General features: G+C 47.7%; 1 protein-coding gene across 4 annotated transcripts in view; it reads left to right on the top strand.

The window, feature by feature from the left end:
- PTPRN2 (protein tyrosine phosphatase receptor type N2) overlaps positions 1 to 19,173 on the top strand; it is a 725,828-nt gene that overhangs the window by 247,077 nt on the left and 459,578 nt on the right. For all 4 annotated transcript variants that reach the window (XM_049095287.1, XM_049095286.1, XM_025449397.3 and 1 more), the window contains one exon: positions 17,455 to 17,557. In XM_049095287.1, coding sequence (XP_048951244.1) covers positions 17,455 to 17,557 — 103 coding nt within the window. The remainder of the gene's footprint in view (positions 1 to 17,454; positions 17,558 to 19,173) is intronic.

Raw genomic sequence — 19,173 nt, 5'->3', positions numbered from 1 at the left:
CAATTTTTTTACTTTTATAAATAATATTCACTACACTTCTCAACATTAAGTTTAGAGAATGTGTGCATGTGTGTGTGTTTCCTGTTTACACCACACTGCATGGGAGGCTCTTGGCGTGTCTTGTCAAATTAGGGTAGAATTGTTTACAACTCAGTAACGAGCGACTGGTAATGAATGCATGTTGGTCACCGCTGACCAGCCGCCTGGTGGGGACGTCACAGAGGGCTTGCAACAGGCTGTGCTGGGCCCTTCCCAGCCCCGAGGACTCTGGTAGTTCTGCTCCTAAACCACAGCCCAGCTGGCCCAAGAGAACCCTCTTCACGTTTTCAGTTGTGTACAAGTTACAAACCAGAGGCTTGCAGGCCGACCCAAATCACAGGCGGTGGTGTGCACATGTGTGTGCAAGCATATGTGCAAGGGCACGTACACATACATGCATGCATGTGTGTATGTGTGCAAGCATGCATACAATGACATATGTGTATATGCGTGCATGTGTGTGTGCGCAAGGGCACGTGCACATATGTGTATGTGTGTGTATGTGTGCAAGGCCATGTGGGTATATGTGTGCGCGTGTGTGTCTGTGTGCAAGGGCACATGTATATATGTGTGCATGTGTATGTGTGCAAGGGCACACACATATATGTTCACACATGTGTCTTGTGCAAGGGCACATGTATATGTATGTGTGCATGTGTGCAAGCAGTGTGCAAGGACATGTGTGTTGTGCATGTGTGCAAGGGCACATGTGTGTGCAAGCATGTGTGTCTGTGTAAGGGCACATGCATATGTGTGTGCGTGTGTGTGCACAGTGTGCAAGGGCACATGCACATACGCGTGCGTGCACATGTATCTGTGTGCAAGGACACATGCATATATGTGTGTATGTGTGCAAGCATGCGTGCAAGGGCACATATGTATATGTGCACAAGGGTGCATCTGTGTGCATGCATGTGCATGCATATGTTTTTGTTTTATTTTGTTTATTTGATCTTACGTAGTGTTTTAGGAATTTTGAGTTCATTGCAAACATATTAAATTGTTCAAACAGAAATAACTCATGGGTTCTCTGGAGAAGGCAGAGGCCTGGCCCACTGAGCCTGTGCTCCTCTGGACAAAGGTGGTGGCCCTCGCCGGCCTGAGCCTCACTGCTGCCTGGTGACCGTAGCTCCGAGGCACACACGTGTTGGCTCCCCGCTGTCGGGAGCTGGTGGCCCTGGCCCCGTCTTGGTGAGAGCCAGAAAGGGAGTCAATATTCCACCTTTGCTTTTAGCAGGATGTGCTTGAGCCCCAAGATGCAGGAGGTGGGTGCAGATGCTGGCAGATGCGGCGCCAAGCCAGGCTGACCTCACAGACCAGGTGCCTGAGTCGGGAGGAGGTGCTGGTCCCACCCCACAACGCCCTGTGCCTCTTAGCCTCTACAGGCTCTTGACTTGGGCTCTGGATTCAAGATTTTACCTTAGAAGCATGTCAGGGCATTGTCCCTTTTCTCCCCTTGCGATGATTCCTCATCCTGTATCCTTGGGAACAATGTGTTGTCATTTTATGAAGTAAGTTCATAGTTTCCTCTGCTGGTAGTAGTTGTGGTGATAGTATAGTTTTTCTCCCTTTCCCCTGGTGCTCGTCTCTGGGTGGGCATCTCGTGCGCCCACCCCGGGGCATGTTGTTGCGCTGCCGTTCCCAGCCGTGAGCCTTTGGGCATGTTGCTTCCTAGGCATGTGTCCCAGGGTGCCCATCTAGACAGCCCATGTTCGCCCTGTGCAGTGGGTGCCCCGACAGGCGTGTCAGAGCTGTGGGGTGGCGCAGGTGCGATGCGCATGTCCTGTGTGATGGGCCCACTCTCCTGCCGTCCCCTTGGAGCTTCCTTTGCATTTCCTGGGGAGGCTGCCAGTGTCTGCCCCTTTGTGCCACGCAGCCCTCCCTTGAAGGAAACTCTACGGGTCATGGGCACCGCCCTCCAGAGTGGTGCCTACACGGCTTCTTCCCACCTCAGCCCCAGACAAAGTCCACATTTGCCTCGGAGGCCATCCATGTCTTCCGGCCCCTGAGAGCGTTTCTCTTTGCGGGTACTTGCTGGCAGGTGCTCCAGGCACCGAGCAGCAGCAGTGGCGTGCCGGGGGCTGCAGTGGTCAGCGTGCAGGTCCCTACCCTCCTGCGATCACCCCACACCAGGAACGGCTCCCTGACCACTCCCTCCATGCCGCAGGTGCTTCCTGGCTCAGGCCTGGCCCCAGGCCTGGTCCCTCTGCTTGCTTCTTGAAAACGCTCCCCATTGTCATTGAAGCCGTGCTGTTGACGTCACTTTATTATGATCCATCAGCACACGTGGTGCCTCGCCTGCCAGCTCAGTGGGGCTGAACCACTAATACAACCACGGACCATCACTGCCCTCTGCATGTAAGTCCTTTAACATAGTCAAAAGAAAAAGGCAAATGCTTGAGGATGTGAGTCATCTGACTTTGGGGAGTCTGCTGGACAGGATGATGTGGGGTGAGCTGGAAAGCGCTCAGGCTTCAGATTCAGCTTCTGAAATGCAGTGACCCCTGCCTGAGGGTCATGTGCACCCCTCCAAGGAGATGGCGTTTTCCTCAGGAGGACACATGGGTCAGAGTTGGGAATGGTCCTCGCCAACTTCCGCATTTACAGATGGAGACTCAGGTGTGAAGGGTGAAACACCTGCCTACGGTCATGCCATGTGGTAATGGCAGCATCTTGGCTCCAGGTCTAAGCCTGTGTCTCAGTTGTCTTGGGGTCTCTGACGAGATACCACCAACCTGTCTCACTGTCGGGAGGTTGTGAGCACAGGTACGGGTCCCGCGGCCAAGATGCACGGGGAGGGCCTCTTTCCGTCTGCAGACAGCCCCCTCCTGCCACAGCACTCATGGGGGACGAAAGGCTCCCCCTTCCTTACTCTTCTTGTCAGGGCGCCTCTGCCGTCACACTGGCTCTGCCATCACAGCCTCAACCATACCCAGTCCCCTCTGAAAGGCCCACCTCCCAACTCCTGCTACCTGCTGTCCTCTCTCGTGTGGGTCTGGGGCACCACCCAACGCACCTCTCAGGCACCAGCAGACTCACCCCAGCTTCACAACGGCGTTTCTGCACCAACGCTGCCTTGTCCCTTCCTAGAAGATCTGGCTTCAGCTCACGTGAAGTGTTCGTGTTTTGCTGCACAGACCCAGAGGCTTAGAAAACGTGTATTTTAAGTAAGTCTAATAAATCCATTGATCACCTGCAAATGCAGCCTCGGCTGCAATACTCATTGTTAATGAGTTTTAATACCACACCATCTACTGGATGATGACATCATGTGGCATTCATTGCAGCAGGTGGAGAAGGTGTCTCACAGTCCCGCGTGGCGCCCTGATGTACCTGGAAGTCATGTAATGGGGAACCACTTTCCAGGGAAGCCTTTTCAGTCTAACAGAGATGGCCGGGTCCAGGTGGTGCCCATGGAGTGGGTGGCTCCGGCGCCCAGTGGGTGACGAGGGGGACTGCGCCTGGAGAATGGACTGCGCGTGATGCCATCCCGCTGCTTCGTGTTCTGGGCGGCCAGTTGTCTGCAGCCACTGCGCAGCACTTCCTAGAGCAGGGAGCAGTCAATGGTCTGCGGGACTCCCACGCCCTGAATGTGGACATGCGAGTTCCATGCAGGTCTGCTCTCAGTCCAGGCAGGAGGCTCACTAAGCCCAGTGCACACACCTGGTGGGTCAGGCCTGTTCCCAAGAGTGGACATGTTCTGTCTCAGGGGATCCACGCACATGTGCTCTGACACCTGCTGTCTGCCAGCGTGATGAGGACGAGGCCTCTGACGTCTTGATCAGTAAAACCCAGCTGATCCTGAGTCCCTGTCAGATGGACAGGGTTCAGTCCCATTTAACCAAGCTTAGGAGGTACTCAGTACTCAGTCCTAAGGAGAGACAGCTGCTCAGGAGGTACTTAAGACTCAGTACTGCCTCATGCCAAGTACAGAGTGCTGTGTAGGAGGTACTCATGACTCAGTACTGCTTCATGACAAGTACAGAGTGCTGCATAGGAGGTGCTTAGTACTATGCAACAACGGCTGCTCAGGAGGTACTTATGACTCAGGACTGCTTCGTGCTGAGTACAGAGTGCTACATAGGAGGTGCTTAGGACTCAGCAGTACTTGGTCCTCGGCTGAATCTGCTACTTAGGAGGTACTCAGTACTCAGAAGTACTCAGACCTAGACTTAAGTAAGCTTGCTCTCTCTGTGCAGGGACCTGGCCTCCTGGGTTCCCCAGCTGAGACCCCAAGGCCTCTGTGGTGAGTATGGCTGTGGCCTGGCCTGGGCTACAGCATGACCTGGACACATGAGGAACCAGCTCTCCATGGGGCTTTTCCTCTCACGAAGCAGCAGCAATGGCTTTCCGTGTTCTTTGCTCTCTCATTACAGGGCTGAGGCTGGACACAGATCACATGGGAGGCCACACTGTGGAGAGCTTTCACACAGACCAGGCAGGAGAGCACGTTGAGCTGCGCTGGTATAGACACTGAACCGTGTGTTCCTCTTGCTTTAATTCTGAGGAGGAGACACTTTTTGTGCTCTGACTCTGGTGTGTGAAAGCCCAGAACTTTGCTGGCGCTCAGCTCTCCTTGGAGGCTGGGCTTCTATTGTAGCAGCCCGTGCTGCATGGCGGAACGTTCTCGGCCCCACCTCCGGGGCCAGCAGGTCTTGTTTCCTGTAGGGAGTTGAACCCCGATGTCTACTCCACTTCTGACCCATGGGGCTGAACCCATCTCCTGAGTAACCATTGTGCGGACATCTGGGCTGCATAGGACCTTGAGCCAAGCAGGTGGGGGGGTTTGGCTCCAATTGCAGCTGGGGAGATGTGTGTGCAGTTAGCTGGGGCGAGGCAACGACAGGGCTGGGGAAGGCCATGGAGGCTCAGTGGGCAGCCCTGCATCTCTGTGGGCTTGGGGGTCACCGGGGCCCCCAGGCCTTAGGATGTAGTTTGGGTCCAATCAGAATCAATGAAGATCTGAAAACAAACAGCAGCCAAAACAAGCAACCGGCTTTGGCAGGAGGAGAACACAGGGTCCCTGTGAGACCACGTCTCGTGTCTAGACCACGACGGGAAAGGGGTGGGTCAGACGCTAGAGCCCCACGGGCCTCTCCTTTCTCAGGTCACTGTGCTTTTGTAGGATCATGGGAGTCATATGGATCGTTCCCTGGACGCTCAAAAAGTGTCCGCATATATTTCCTTAGTTAGCTGGGGGAGGGAATCAGGCGGTGACGTGTCACCAGGAGTGCCGAGGGTGGGCAGACGTTTACCTGAGTCCCTCCCGGGCTGAGGCATGACAGACGGAGGCAGACAGGGCTTCCTTTCCAGGTGGAGCAAAGCCAGAGGGAGCAAGGACTTCAGGACGCGAGATCATTCAGGCCAAGTGTGCTGGGATGATCCGTCCTTCCAAGGCTGTAGCAGGGGAGGTGAGAGATTTTAATGAAAACATAAAGTTTGTCAACACATCTGAGGGGAAATATTGCTAAAGCTGGGGCTGTGGGGGCACGGTCGGGGGGGAGGTTGAGAATCGACCTGGCGTTGGAAAGATTTATGAGAGATCACAGCTGGGGAAGCTTTGATGGCTGTGCGGGGAAGGAGGCTGCACAGGGAAGGAGGTTGTGCAGGGACAGAGGCCGCACCAGGAAGGAGGCCCTGCCGGGATGAAGGCTGCATCAGGAAGGAGGCTGCACTGCATGGGCAGTTCCAGGGCCTTCCTGCACCGACCACCCGGCCCGACCCATCGTCCACCTCCCGGAGGCCTGCGGTCACCTACGGCGCCTTCCCAGAGCCTGGCGGTCAGGTTCGTGTCACAGTGCAGCCAGCGGGGCAAGGGGCCTGTCCTCTCTCTGGAGACGGCCTTGCGCCCCATCCCGGCACGTCCCCTCTTCAACCCTGCTGACCGCCCTGCCTGGGTCCCAGGGTGTTGCCTCGGGCCACGTGTTTCCAGCCTGAAATGTTGGCCCCTTCTCATGCTCTATGCCCACCCCTCACCGCCTTATGGTTCCAGGGTGGTTAGCCTGGCTTGCTTCTGCCTTGAAGCCCCTGCCCTGCTTGCTCCCTGCCCCTCACACTCCAGCCGTTCCTGCTGTCTTCTTAATGGGTCCTGTCCACTGTGCTCGCCTATCCACTGTGCTCACCTGTCCACCGCCCTTGTCTGTCCACTGTGCTCACCTGTCCACCGCCCTTGTCTGTCCACTGTGCTCACCTGTCCACCACACTCACCCTTCCACCGTGCTCACCTATCTACACTCTCACCTGTCCACTACGCTTACCTGTCCACACCCTCACCTGTCCACACCCTTACCTGTGCACCCACTCACCTGTCCACTGTGCTCACCTGTCCATACTCTCACCTGTCCACCATACTCACCTGTCCACACCCTCACCTGTCTGCCACTGCCCATCTTTCTTTACCCACCACCAATTTGCTTTCTTTTCAGCACTTACCACAGACCAATGTTTTCTTATCTGTGAGTTTATGATTATTGCGTCTTCCTCTGTGGGAATGTACGTTCATCAGCAGGAGCAGGAATTGGATCCTCCTTCACACTCTGGTCTCCGCCAATGGGAGCTTTGAGTGCCGAATACACACCCGACTCCCTCTACTTTATCCATTTATTTCCAAATATTTAGCAAATTCCCATCAGGTATAAAGGGCTGGTGCAGGTCACAAGCACGCAGGGTGGACATCAAGTTTAAATTTCCTAACGCTGCTTCAGGGGGTTCCTTTTTTGATGAACCTGATGTTCTAGCGGTGACCAGTAACAGTGATGGCATTTACTCTGCTGCTGCGGGGGTCCAAGGTGAATTCACATCCTGTTGAGATCTGGCATCTTGCAAAGTGCGTATTACAGCAGAGTGGACACCCTGGATGTTTAATTAATTGGCTTTTAAAAAATGATTTCATTTATTTGAGAGTGAGCATGGGGGGAGGGGCAGAGGGAAAATCAGGCTCCCCCTTGAGCAGGGGCCTCTCCCCAGCCCCCAGCCCAGTGTGGGACTCAACCCCAGGACCCCGGGATCTTGCCCTGAGCTGGAGGTAGGTGCTTCATCGCCTGAGCCCCACAGGCACCCCTGCACTGGAATTTTAAACAAACATACCTGAGTATGCAATGTATTAATGTAACATACTTTAGTTTTCAGAGTTTGCCCTGGGAAGATGTGTCTTCTTGCTCAGAACACTTATGAGCCTTCTCTGGGCTCTTTCTTCACTGACATGGGTGTCTCTGCATCTCCCAGGCACGGGGCCTCTGCTCGTGGGTGGCAAGTCTGTGGGCAGTGGCGTCAAGCTCTCTGGTGCCAGGTGGGGCCCAAGGGGTGCACCCCAGCTCCGCAGGCTGCTTGTCACACTGCTTCCCATCTGGAGATAGCTGTGAACGTGTGCCAACCGCACTGGTTTCTTGCGTGGTTTGTAAACTGTCTTTGAAAACATTTTCCAAAGAGGCTGGGGCTCTGTGTTTGGAAGTGTTGGGTGTGTAGGTTCCGACGTGACTTACAAACAAGTCTCCGTGCCTCACAGTGATGCTTCAGTCTGTTCCAGGGGCTGTGAACGGCGAGTCAGCCCTACCCGGGCACCTGGTGCCCTGGCCTCTGCACGGGGCTCATGTGCTGGGCCTCAGGGACGGCCTGCTCGAGGAGAGCCCTGCTGACCCCTGGTCTTCCACTTCACACCACCATGTTGAGAGGACCTCTCTCTGCTGCCAGTCCTCCTCGTGCTGCCGCTCACCAGGACCCTCCTTAGTGGAGGTTGAAGGACGCACACTCTGGTGTTGTTCACTGGTGTCACTCTGTGGTCTTCCTAGCCATGTCCTCAGATGTGCTGCACACCCCCACCTCATATTATAGCCCCGACTGTGTTCACGCTCTGCTGACTGACCAACTAGCAGTATCCCTTGTGAAATAAAACGCCAACTGACTCGATTTTTTATTTCTCCCTGGGTTTTATCGAGTTAGAAGTAACTCCTCTCCCTCACCCCCGGAAGTCTCCTCCTCCCAGTTGTCTCTGTCTTTGGTTTCCTCCTCCACCCTGCACCGTCTCCTCATGCTGGCAGAGCCCTCTAGATCCTTCTCCCAACACTGACAGAGGACTATCCATGCCCCTTTCCTTGGACAGACGCTCCCCTCTCCATCCTCCCATAGCTCCCCTCTCCGTCCTCCCATAGCTCCCCTCTCCGTCCTCTCATAGCTCCTCCCCTCTCTGTTTTCCCATATCTCCTCTCTCCATCCTTCCATATCTCCCTCCTCATCACTCTCTTGGACTCTTGTTTTTCTACATGGTTTGAGGAGTGCTTTCGAAGGCTGTGGTTGTCACATGATGTTGGGGGCAGGCTCTCTCTCTCTGGGTGTTTGCTTGGGGTGGGTGACACCTCCTGGAAGTTCCTAGTGGAACTATGATAATTCTTCCAAAGCTGTTTGTTTGCCCCTCTCTGCACTCTGCTCCTTGGCCTGGCACTATCCCTCCAAAGGGACCTGCCACTGGTGGGCGTACTTGCCAGGCTGCAGGCCATGACCCAGTGAAGACTGTGAGAGTTTTAGGGTGTTGCAGCTGGAAGTTCTAGAAAGTAAAGTAGAATAGAGGGAAGAGGAGAAAGCAGGACCAGCTAAATACGAACTGCAAACCAGTGTTGGGGGAGTGATAACAGGTGCTTGTACTGGGTCTCACCGTCAAATGCACACCTTCTCCTGACACGGCTAGGAGAGTTGAAAGCCGTGGTCTTACTTTCTCATGGGAAATTCAGACATCTTTGTTGTGTATTCTGTTGGTCATTGGCTAACTTATTTCTTGCCCAGAAGCAGGGCCTCTTCCTCTAACCTGCTGGTCTGCCAGCTTCACGCTTGGCCCCCGTTGACTCACCTTCCCCCTTCTGTGTCCTTTGCCTCCATCCCCAAATCAATCCTGTTGAAAAACAAACCCAGGGTCTATGCACAGGCTGGTGTGCCCCCTACCTCGTCCTCCTTTGGGATTCCCTATCTCCCTTGGGGCGGCCAGGATGCCTGGCTGCCGGCCTTGACCCCTCCTCCTTCACTCCTGCATGGAGTGGATTGTTTGTCCTTGGCCGTCTTGCTTCCGGAAACTCTTGAACTCTGAGTTATAGCCACAGTATCTCTGGGGCAGGCTGTGTTTACACCCCCTTCCCCTCTCTCTACTTCCTTCCATTCATTATTCACAAATCATGAGGATTAAACAAGAAACACTTAGCACAGGGCATGGCCTGGCCCAGCATTAAGGCTCAGTCGGTAGATACTATTATTTTTTACAATTTCTATTATGTTCATATTGTTATTTTTATCACGCTTGTAGGACACAGTTGGATATTTATGTCGAAAGCTCTTGTGGCTCCACAAGAAAGCAGAAGCCCTTCCTGGTTGGAAAACAGGGCGTCCTGTGACTGCACACTGTCCCCTGACCCCTCTTCTGGCCCTCAATAGACTCACAGCCTTCCCACCATGTCACGCCCTGTCCTCAGGGCACACCACATGACATCCTAACCTTCACCTCTTCTCCTGCTCTCCGTTCTTCTGAGATCCTCCCCAGCCTCGTGCCATCTGTTAGAATCCTATTTCTCCTTCCTGCCTTGGTTCAGAGACCATTTTTCTCTTTGAAGCTTTTCCTGGCTTTGCACCCCAAATGAATCTCTTCATTCCTCTATTTTCCTGTAACTGTTTACTTGTAACTTTATTGCGTAATTGCCACACTCTGACTAAGTTCTGAATGAATTATGTACCTGTCTGTGTCAGCACTACACTACGACGGGTAAGAAGAGGTCAGGAGTCATGTCCGTTCCCAGGTGACATGTGTCTGATACAGAGCATGAAGAATGGGGCTGGAGGAGGGAAATCACATGGTGTGTGACATCTCTGGACTGGCTTTCTCACTCAGCACGCTGTTCTGGGGACCCGTCCAAGTTGTGGCTGCATTGGTAGTGTAGCTATTGGTCTCGTTGCTGAGGACCACTCCACCGTGGGTGCAGCCGTAGTCTTTTGACCTACTTACCCATGGAAGGACATTTGGTTTGTTTCTGACATTTATATACAAGTTTGTATGTGACCATGTCTCTGGGGTAAATGGCGAGCTGTCATTTGCTGGTTTGTGCGAAAAACAAATGTTTAGTTTTTAAAGAACCACCAAACCCTTTTCCAGAACAGCTATGTTGTTTTACAGACCCACTTGAAATGAAGAAGTGACCCCATTTCTCCACATCCTTGCCAGAATTTGGTGGTGTTACTTTTATTTTTAGCCTTCCTGGTAGAGTGATGTGGTGTCTTGCTCTAAGTTTAAGCTTGCATTTCCCTGATGGCCAACAACGCTGGACAACTTTTCATGAGCTAATCTGCCATCTTTTGGGAAATGTCTCTTTGTGTCTTTGACTCTTTTTCTAATTGACCTTTTAAAATGTTCACTTCTGAGAGCTCTGTGTTCCAGGTCCTGGTCGCTTCTCAGCTGCGTGGCCTGTCCTGGTCCTTTGTGTGAATATTGGGGTGGTCCATCCGGTCTGCCATCTTTGTCCACGCTTGTTTGGTGCTGACCCAAAGGATGCTTTGCCTGCCCTTGGTCCCAAAGATTTTCTGCTTTTTGTTCCCTAAAATGTTCATTGTTTTATGTTTTACATTTACATCCATTATCTGTTTGGTTACTTTTTTTGTGTAAACTGTGAGGCTGATGTTGAGGTTTCTGTTTTTGCCCCTGGGTGTCCAGTAGCCTCCACACCATTTTGTAAAAGATAATCTGTCAAACATTAGGCTACTTTTGCACCTTTGTCAAAAATCCATTGGGCATATTTGTATGGGTCTATTTCTGAGTTATTTTGTTCTGTTGATCTGTTTGCCTCCCCAATACTATGCAGTCTTGAATACTGTACCTGCGTAACAAGACTTGGAATTAGTAGCATGATTCCTCCTGCTTTATTTTTCTTTTCCCAAATTGTTCTGGCTACTGTGACTTCCTGGCTCTTCCATATAAATTGCTTGTCTGTATCTGCAAAGAATCTTACTAGGATTTTGACAGGAATTGTGTCGAACTGCTATACCAATTTGAGGAGGATTTTCATCGTTATTATGTTGAGACTTCTGATTTGTGAACATGGCATGTCCATCATTCATTTAGATCTTTGATTTCTTTCATCCGTATCGTAGAGTTTTTAGCACTTGAGTCCCGCACATGTTTGTTAGATTTATATCTGAGTATTTAATTTCTTGAGAGACTATGAATAGTATTTTAATTTCAGTGTCAATGTGTTCATAGCTGGTATGTAGAAAAATAGCTTATGTGTTCTAGGAGTGTTTTGAAGATTCATTGGGATTTTCCATGTAGAAAATCACATCACCTGGAATTAGATAATTTTATTTCTTCCTTTTTGATATGCTTGCCTTTTCTTTCTTTATCTTGCCCTGTTGTCCTGGATAGAACTTTGAGCTATGTTGAATAAGAGCAGTGAAGAGGAGGCATCCTTGCCTTTTCCAGATCATAAGTGGAAAGCCAGTTTCTCACCATTAGGTATGATCTTAGCTGTAGGGCTTCTGCAGATGTTTATGATCAAGTTGGTCAATTTCCCCTCATTTCCTATTCTTCTGAGAGTTTTCATCCTGAATGAGTGTTGACTTTTTTCAAATACTTTTTCTGCATTGATAGGATCATGTGCTTTTTTTTCTTCTTCTTTAGCTTATTAATATGGTGGATTACATTGATTTATTTTGGAATTTTGAACCAGCTTTGCATTTCTGGAATAAACCCCATGATTTAATAATTATTTTAATATATTGTGGGGTTTTGTATACTAATAATTTCCTTAAGAATTTCTATATCTGTATTCATGAGGGATACTGTTCTATGGGTCTCTCTCTCTGTCTCTCCTCTTTGGTCTTTGTCTGCTTTTGGTATCAGGTTAATCTTCACTACACAAAACTAATTGGGAATTATTTCTTCTTCTTTTATATTCTGGAAGTGATTGCATAAAATTCATATTAATTCCTCCTTAAATATTTGGTAGAATTATCCAGTGACATCATCTGGGACCACACATTTCTTTTTGGGGAGGTTTTAAATTATGAATTCAATTTTCTTAATAGTTGTAGGGCTATCAAATTATCTATTTCATATTGGATGAGATGTGGGTGTTTGTGTTTTTTGAGGAATTGGTCCAATTCATGTAAGTTGCCATGTTTATGTGCATAGACTTATTTGTTCCCTTATGAGGTCTTGCAGGGTCTGTATTGATATCGGTTTCGTTGCTGATACTGGTAATTTGTGATTGCTTCATTTTTTCCTTTGTCGGTCTTGCTAGAAATTTGTCAATTTTACTGATCTTTTCTGGGAACCAGCTTTTGTTTTCACTGACTTTCTCTGTTTTTCTTTTTTCTGATTTGAGTTATACCAATTTCTGTTCTTTATTATTGCCTTCATTCTGCTTTCGAGTTTATTTTACTCTCCTTTTTCTAGCTTCTTGATTTGTACATTCAGATGATTGATTTGAGACTTTTTCTAATGTAAACATTTAGTGCTAAAGAGTTCAGTCTTACCACAGCTTTTACTGAGTCCTGCAAAATTTTGGTTTGGCATTTTCATTTTTATTCAGGTTAGTGTATTTTTTCCCTTGGATTTTCTTTGGCCCGTGGATTATTTAGAAGCTTTTTGTTTAATTTCTAGGCGTTTGGAAATTTTCTTCTTATAGATATGTTATTGATTTCTAGTTTGACTCCACTGTGATAGAAGAATGCACCTCAAATGATTCTGATTCTTTTAATTTTGCTGTGATTTGTTTTATGGTCCAGGATATGGTCTCAGTCCGTGGTTTGTGGGCACTTTAAAAGAGTGTGTGTTCTGATCTTGTTGGGTGGAGTGTTCTATAAATGCCGATTAGAACTATTGATTGATGGTGCTGTTGAGTTCTTCCCCAGCTTTACTGATTTTCTCTTTATTTGTTCAGTTGCTGCAAAAGTGATGCTGAAGTCTCAACTGTAAATGTGGGTTTACCTATTTCTCCTTTCAGTTCCATCAGTTTTTGCTTCACATATTTGCAGCCTTGTTGTCTGGTGTATATGTATTTAGGATTCCTATGTCGTCTTGGTAGATTTACTCTTTTATCATTATATAATGTCTCTCTGTCCCTCATAATTTTTTTAATATATTTTTTATTTATTTATGATAGTCATACAGAGAGAGAGAGAGGCAGAGACACAGGCAGAGGGAGAAGCAGGCTCCATGCACCAGGAGCCCGATGTGGGATTCGATCCCGGGTCTCCAGGATCGCGCCCTGGGCCAAAGGCAGGCGACAAACCGCTGCGCCACCCAGGGATCCCCCTCATAATTTTTTCTGATGAGTAATTTATCTGTTATTACTGTAGCCTCTACTACTTCCTTTGATTGATGCTTGTGTGATACATCTCTTTCCAGCCTTTACTTTCAGCCTGTCTCTAGCATTATATTTGAAGTGAGTTTCTTATAAACGACATATAGTTGGATCATACCTTTTTAATCCACCTAGTCAATGTCTTTTCACTGGTATATTTAGCCCTTTTACATTTATACATTATTGATATACATTGGTCCTTTTACATTTATAATTATTGGTATGTTAAGGCTTAAATCTCCTATTTTACTATTCTATTTTTTCTCTGTTTTATTTTTTCTGCACTCCTTTAGGGTTATGTTGACCTTTTTTTTTTTTAAGAAATCCATATTGATTTATTTATAGTGTTTTTGAGTGTATCTCTTGATAGCCGTTTTAGTGGTTGGTCAAGATATTGCATTATATATACAAAACTAATCACAGTATACTATCATTGTTTTACCAGTTCGCTTTATGGCTCTTCCCCTGTTTATTATAATTATCTTGAATATTTCCTCTGCATATATTTAGAAGCACAACAGACAGTATTGTGTCTGCCTCAGTTGTCACACATAATTGACAAAAGTCCAGAGAAGGAAAACTCATCGCCTTTACTTTCATTCTTTTCTCCTTCCTCGTGTTCCAGACTTCCTTCTTCCATCTTTGCCTTTCTGTTTAAATAAGTTCATTCAGCAATTGTTTTTGGGCAGGTCTGCTGCAAACAATGCTCTCATTTTCCCTCTTTTGAGACTGTCCTAATTTCCTTGTCAGTTCTGAAGGATGTTTTTGGTGGGTATCTGGGTAGATTTTGGGATTCGGGGCTGGTGGTTCTTTTCTACCAGTGCTTGAAGGATGTTGTGTGATTTCCTTGTGGCCTCTGTGGTTTCTGATGGGAAATGAAATCCTTTGTCATTCGGGTTGTGTTTCCCTCAAAGGTGTAAGGTATCATTTTTCTCTGGCTGCCATCAAGATTCTTTCTTTACATTTAGTTTTCAGAAGTTTAACTGTGTGTCTTCGAGGAGATTGAGTTTACTCTGTTCAGGTGCTCAGCTTTGTGGATACTTAGATTTATATCTCTTGCCGTAGTTGAGAAGTTTTTAGCCATCATCTTTTTGAATGCCCTTTCAGCCCTGTTGTCTTTGTTTCCCTCCCTGAGACTGATGATATGAATGTTAGATCTTTTGTTATAGTCTCACACTCCCTGAGGTTCTGTCCATTTCTTTTCCAGATTGTTTTCTCTCTGTTGTTGGAATTAGGTAATTTCTGTTATTCTCTCTTCTAGTTTATGGATTTTTTCCCTCTGTCTCTCATCCTTCTATTTAGTGCATCTGCTGCATTGCTTATTTTGGTTATTATATTTTTCAGTTACATTATTTCCATTTGGTTCTTTTTATATCTGTGTATTTACTGAGACTTTCTATTTCCTTGTTAAGCCTTCTAGTTTTTTATTTCTTTCAAGTATGTTCATAATTGTTCATTGAAGCATTTTTATTATGGCTGCTTTACGATCTTTGGCAGGTAATGCTAACATCTTCAAGCATCAGTGTTGTGGCTACAGATTGAGATATTCCCCGGTTTTGGTATGACAAGTGATTTTCTCTTGAACCCTGAACATTTTTTGTATTCCATTATGAGACTCTGGATCTCATTTAGGACTTGTGTTTTAAAGCTTTTTCTGACACTGCTCTGCCAAGGCCTGGGGAAGGGGTCTCTGTCACTAATATGGGGGTAGAAGGAAGTCTAGGTTCTCCACTAGACTTCGGCTGACATCTGAGGGAAGGGGTCTTGTCCATATGCTGGGCAGGGTAGATGGTGGGAGTTCGAACTCTGTATGTGGTCTCCACTGGGGCTTGACATGGGGGTGGGTGGGTATACCACCCCTTCCATACTTGGCCATTCTGCTGACCCTGGCAGGGTCGGGGGAGATCAGGGAGCCTCATTCCAGCTTCATACGAGAGGATGCCCAGGGTCCCCTGGCCTTTGTTAGCTTGGCTGTGGGTTGGCTTCTGCTTTTTTGGTGATGTTTGATGGGAGTAGAGCTGTTATTATCTAACGTGTGCCATGTTTGTCTGGCCCCCTGGCTAGGGAGAGGTGACCTGTCAGGGCTTCACCTGCACTTGGTATTTCCAGATTGCTGACTCAGCTCCAGTGTGAGGGGCACAAGGTCCAGAGGGCAGCCCAGGGAATGCTGCCTGTGTGGTTCCTCGGATTCCATGGGAGTGCAGCCGTCCTCCCTTCACAGCCTTCTGTGCACGAAATCTCCAGGGATCTCATCGTGCCTGGTGGGGAGGGCAGGGAAAGTACATCTTCCCATCTCCCTGTAAGCAGGTCGTCTCTTCCCAGTATGCCTTAAAGATGAGTCCAGAGAGGGCATCTGACCCCCAGCCTACGCGTTGCTTGGAATCCAAATGCCCAGTTTCTGCGTGCTCCCAGGAAAGCTTAGAAGCCAGTCTAGGGGTTCAGGGTTGCCCTCAGATTGCCTGTCTGTAACACTTTTGTCAGTTGGCCAACTGTTGTGACTGAGCCCTCCTCACGGACCCCAGAATTGACACAGCTAGACTTCTGTGCTTCTTAAAAAATACATATATATCATTGAGGTTTTGTTATTTTAAATTTTAAAATGAAAGGTTTTTTATAGGAACTTCCTTTTTGTGCTCTCGATTTTTTTGGTTTCCTGATGGATATTAAGACCACCCTTTGGGAATGGCATGTTTAAACTATGCTTATTTTCTAAATCCACAATGCTAAATATTATGCTAATACTACAAATGTGCTTTCAATTGAGAATACTCCTGGGAGGGAACCAATGGTTAACAGCCACATAAGCGTGCATTTCTTATGGGTGGTTTTTAAGTTGCTTTTGGCAAATGGAAGATTCTTGCTTATTATTAAGTACATTTAATCCCAAAGTAAGCGTAACAGTGATTGTAGGGCTGGGTCTCCCTGCAGCAACCTGTTCTCTAAATGCCATATTCAAGCAGAGCTGCTTGGAACAAGTTGCCATAGGAGGCCGGCCTGTTTGCTGAATTTTCTCATCAGCTTCCCTTTTGGGTAATGCCACAGAGCCTTTGAGACTTAGAAATGTTCCAACTGTTTGAATCTTGCCATTTGTAAGTATGAAAAAAAATGTTAGATTTACATTTGAAAAAAGAATTCAAGTGTGTTCGTGAAGGCGGCTTCTATCTGCTGAGCCCTTCCTTCCCTTTATTCCCCAGAACATGTGTTTCTCAGCAAATTCTGGACTACCCTGCACTGCACTCACACACACAGGCACTGAGCTGTCCTGATCTGAAGATTTTGGTAATGTGTTTTTGAACAGGGCATAAAAATATATCTCTGTAATTACATGATATTTAGTGATTAGATAATTATGGATAATTGCACGGGGTAGTTCTAAGTGCTAAAGTGTTACCATAAGATCTAAAATGTACAAATTGCATAATAATTATTCTTGGGAGTTATTTGGTAATTCTGAGCATAATTATCATGTGATCTGCAGTGCATGTAATTAATGCGTAATCACATGGATTTTGCCTTCATAACTACTTCACTCTTGTTATAAAGCTCTTTGTCATAACATTTGCGTATAAATATAATGTAATTGGCTCCCAGATACAGCACATTAAGCCCTGTGATAATTGCCTTCACAGTAACAATATTCTTATTTCATCACAATTGTGTGGCTCTTCGGCAGGATGGAGTTAGAATGAATTGCCTGAGATTGGCCGTGAGTGGGCAGGACAGTGGCTGAGCACATGTGCTAGGAACCTTTCTGTGAGAAAGTCTGTGTCTTTCGCTGGGGTACATTCATCTTGCAGATGAAACGACACCGGCTCAAGGCCTCCTTGCTGTCCAGCCACAGACACTACTGAGCCTCATGTTGTTCATCTAGTAAAGTGCCGGTCTTATTTCTGGGCCAGATGTCTCAGAAGACGGGGACTTGTATGAGAAGAGACCTTCTTAATAAACTGCAGTGAGAGGGAGCCCTGGGTTGTTGATGGCATTGAAGACAAACTTTGAAATGGCAGAAGTTTATCCTGAGACTGAAATAAGACCTTTGGCTCAACTTCTGGGTTGATAACACAGCTTTTGCAACTTCCGCCAGGCTTTAAGTGGCAGGACGACTACACCCAGAACATGATGGCCCAGGAGCTCTCAGATCTTCCCCAGACCTACCCGCGACACCTGGATACCCCTAGCACAGCCAGGTAAGCAGACGTGGTTATGTCTCCAGGCTCTCTGCCTGCAGCCTGCATCTGTCAAGCTTATTTTGTTTTTGTTTTTGTTTTTGTTTTTGTTTTTTGGTGAATTTTTGTGTTCTTTTTATTGTTTTACAAGTTTATTCATTTTTTTTCCTTGTTTGTGTATTTTGGGTTTTTTTGGTATATTTTTTATTGGAGCTCGATTTGCCAACATATAGTATAACACCCAGTGCTTATCCTGTCAAGTGCCACCCTCAGTGCCTATCACCCAGTCACCCCATCCCCCTGCCCACCTCCCCTTCCACTACCCCTTGTTCGTTTCCCAGAGTTAGGAGTCTCTTATGTTTTGTCTCCCTCTCTGATATTTCCCACTCATTTTCTCTCCTTTCCCCTTTAGTCCCTTTCACTATTTTTTATATTCCCCGTATGAATGAAACCATATAATGTTTGTCCTTCTTCGATTGACTTACTTCACTCAGCATAATACCCTCCAGTTCCATCCACATTGAAGCAAATGGTGGGTATTTGTCATTTCTAATGGCTGAGTAATATTCTGTTGTATACATAGACCACATCTTCTTTATCCATTCATCAAGCTTATTTTTATTTGAATTTATTATCTTCTGGTGTAGCGGGTCCAGAGGGTTGGAAAGTCCAAAGAGGAGCTGTTGGGTGCTTCCCTCTTCACCGTGTCCTAGCCCGGGAAGCAACCTGCCCTGGCATGACCCTTTACTCAGATGCCGTCCTCATTGATGGACGTCCCAGGGGCCCTTCCTCTCCCTTTCCCAAGACCCTTGGAAAGCCCTGCATCTTCAGAGACTTGGCCGAAAGCAGAAAAGTCAAGATTTCTCGTCTCCCATTTCACTGGGAAAAAGGAAAAGGAAAAGGGCCTTCCCCAGACACTTAGGGCAGTTTGGAAGGTCCATTGTTTTCAGAGACTATTCTGAAAGTTTAGTTAGAAAAATCTCAGTAACACAGAAATGAGGGTATCTGCCTGTAGCTCATGTTCTTCTCATAAGTGAAGCAACTAAGCCAAGAAGTTCGTTTGCAAACCAGTGAGATGACGTGAGTGGATGCCCATGAAGAATTCATGCGCACTGAGGACACATTCATTGTGTTGACCCCCTCACTAGCCAGACGAGCTCCTGGAGGGGAGAAGGCATATCCTGCTTCTTGCGCCCAGCCTGTCCACTGGAGCGCCTCCTTTGTCGGAGGATGTGCTGTGACCGCCCATGGGTGTGTGCAAGACTCTCTGTAAGAAGAAACCACCACCAACCAAAGTCAGGCTGTCTTGAATTTCTGTTTCTGTCTCGTGTGATTGCATGCTCTTTGCATGGTCTTTAAATCTCACTTGGGCGTTTCTGTGCTGCCCACTGCTCCTTCCTTCCTCGTGAGGGCTTAACTTCACTAAGTGTGAAGTGCACTGTCCTGGGTGACCTTGAACTCCACAATGAACAAAGAATGGCTCCCGATCCCACCAAGGAATAGGGCGTCACTCAGGGACCCGTGTTTGCACACAGGTGAGGCCACTGGATGGACACGTAGGGGCTGCCTTCTTACCGGCATCAATATTGTGATTTTTTTGGCTGGGTACAGTATACTTTATTGATGCTACATGACAA

Source organism: Canis lupus, chromosome 16 (genome assembly GCF_003254725.2).
Source record: "Canis lupus dingo isolate Sandy chromosome 16, ASM325472v2, whole genome shotgun sequence".
NCBI classification, from domain to species: Eukaryota; Metazoa; Chordata; class Mammalia; order Carnivora; family Canidae; genus Canis; species Canis lupus.
Note: the sequence above shows the minus strand (reverse complement) of the source record. Positions and strands in the feature narration are given on the sequence as shown.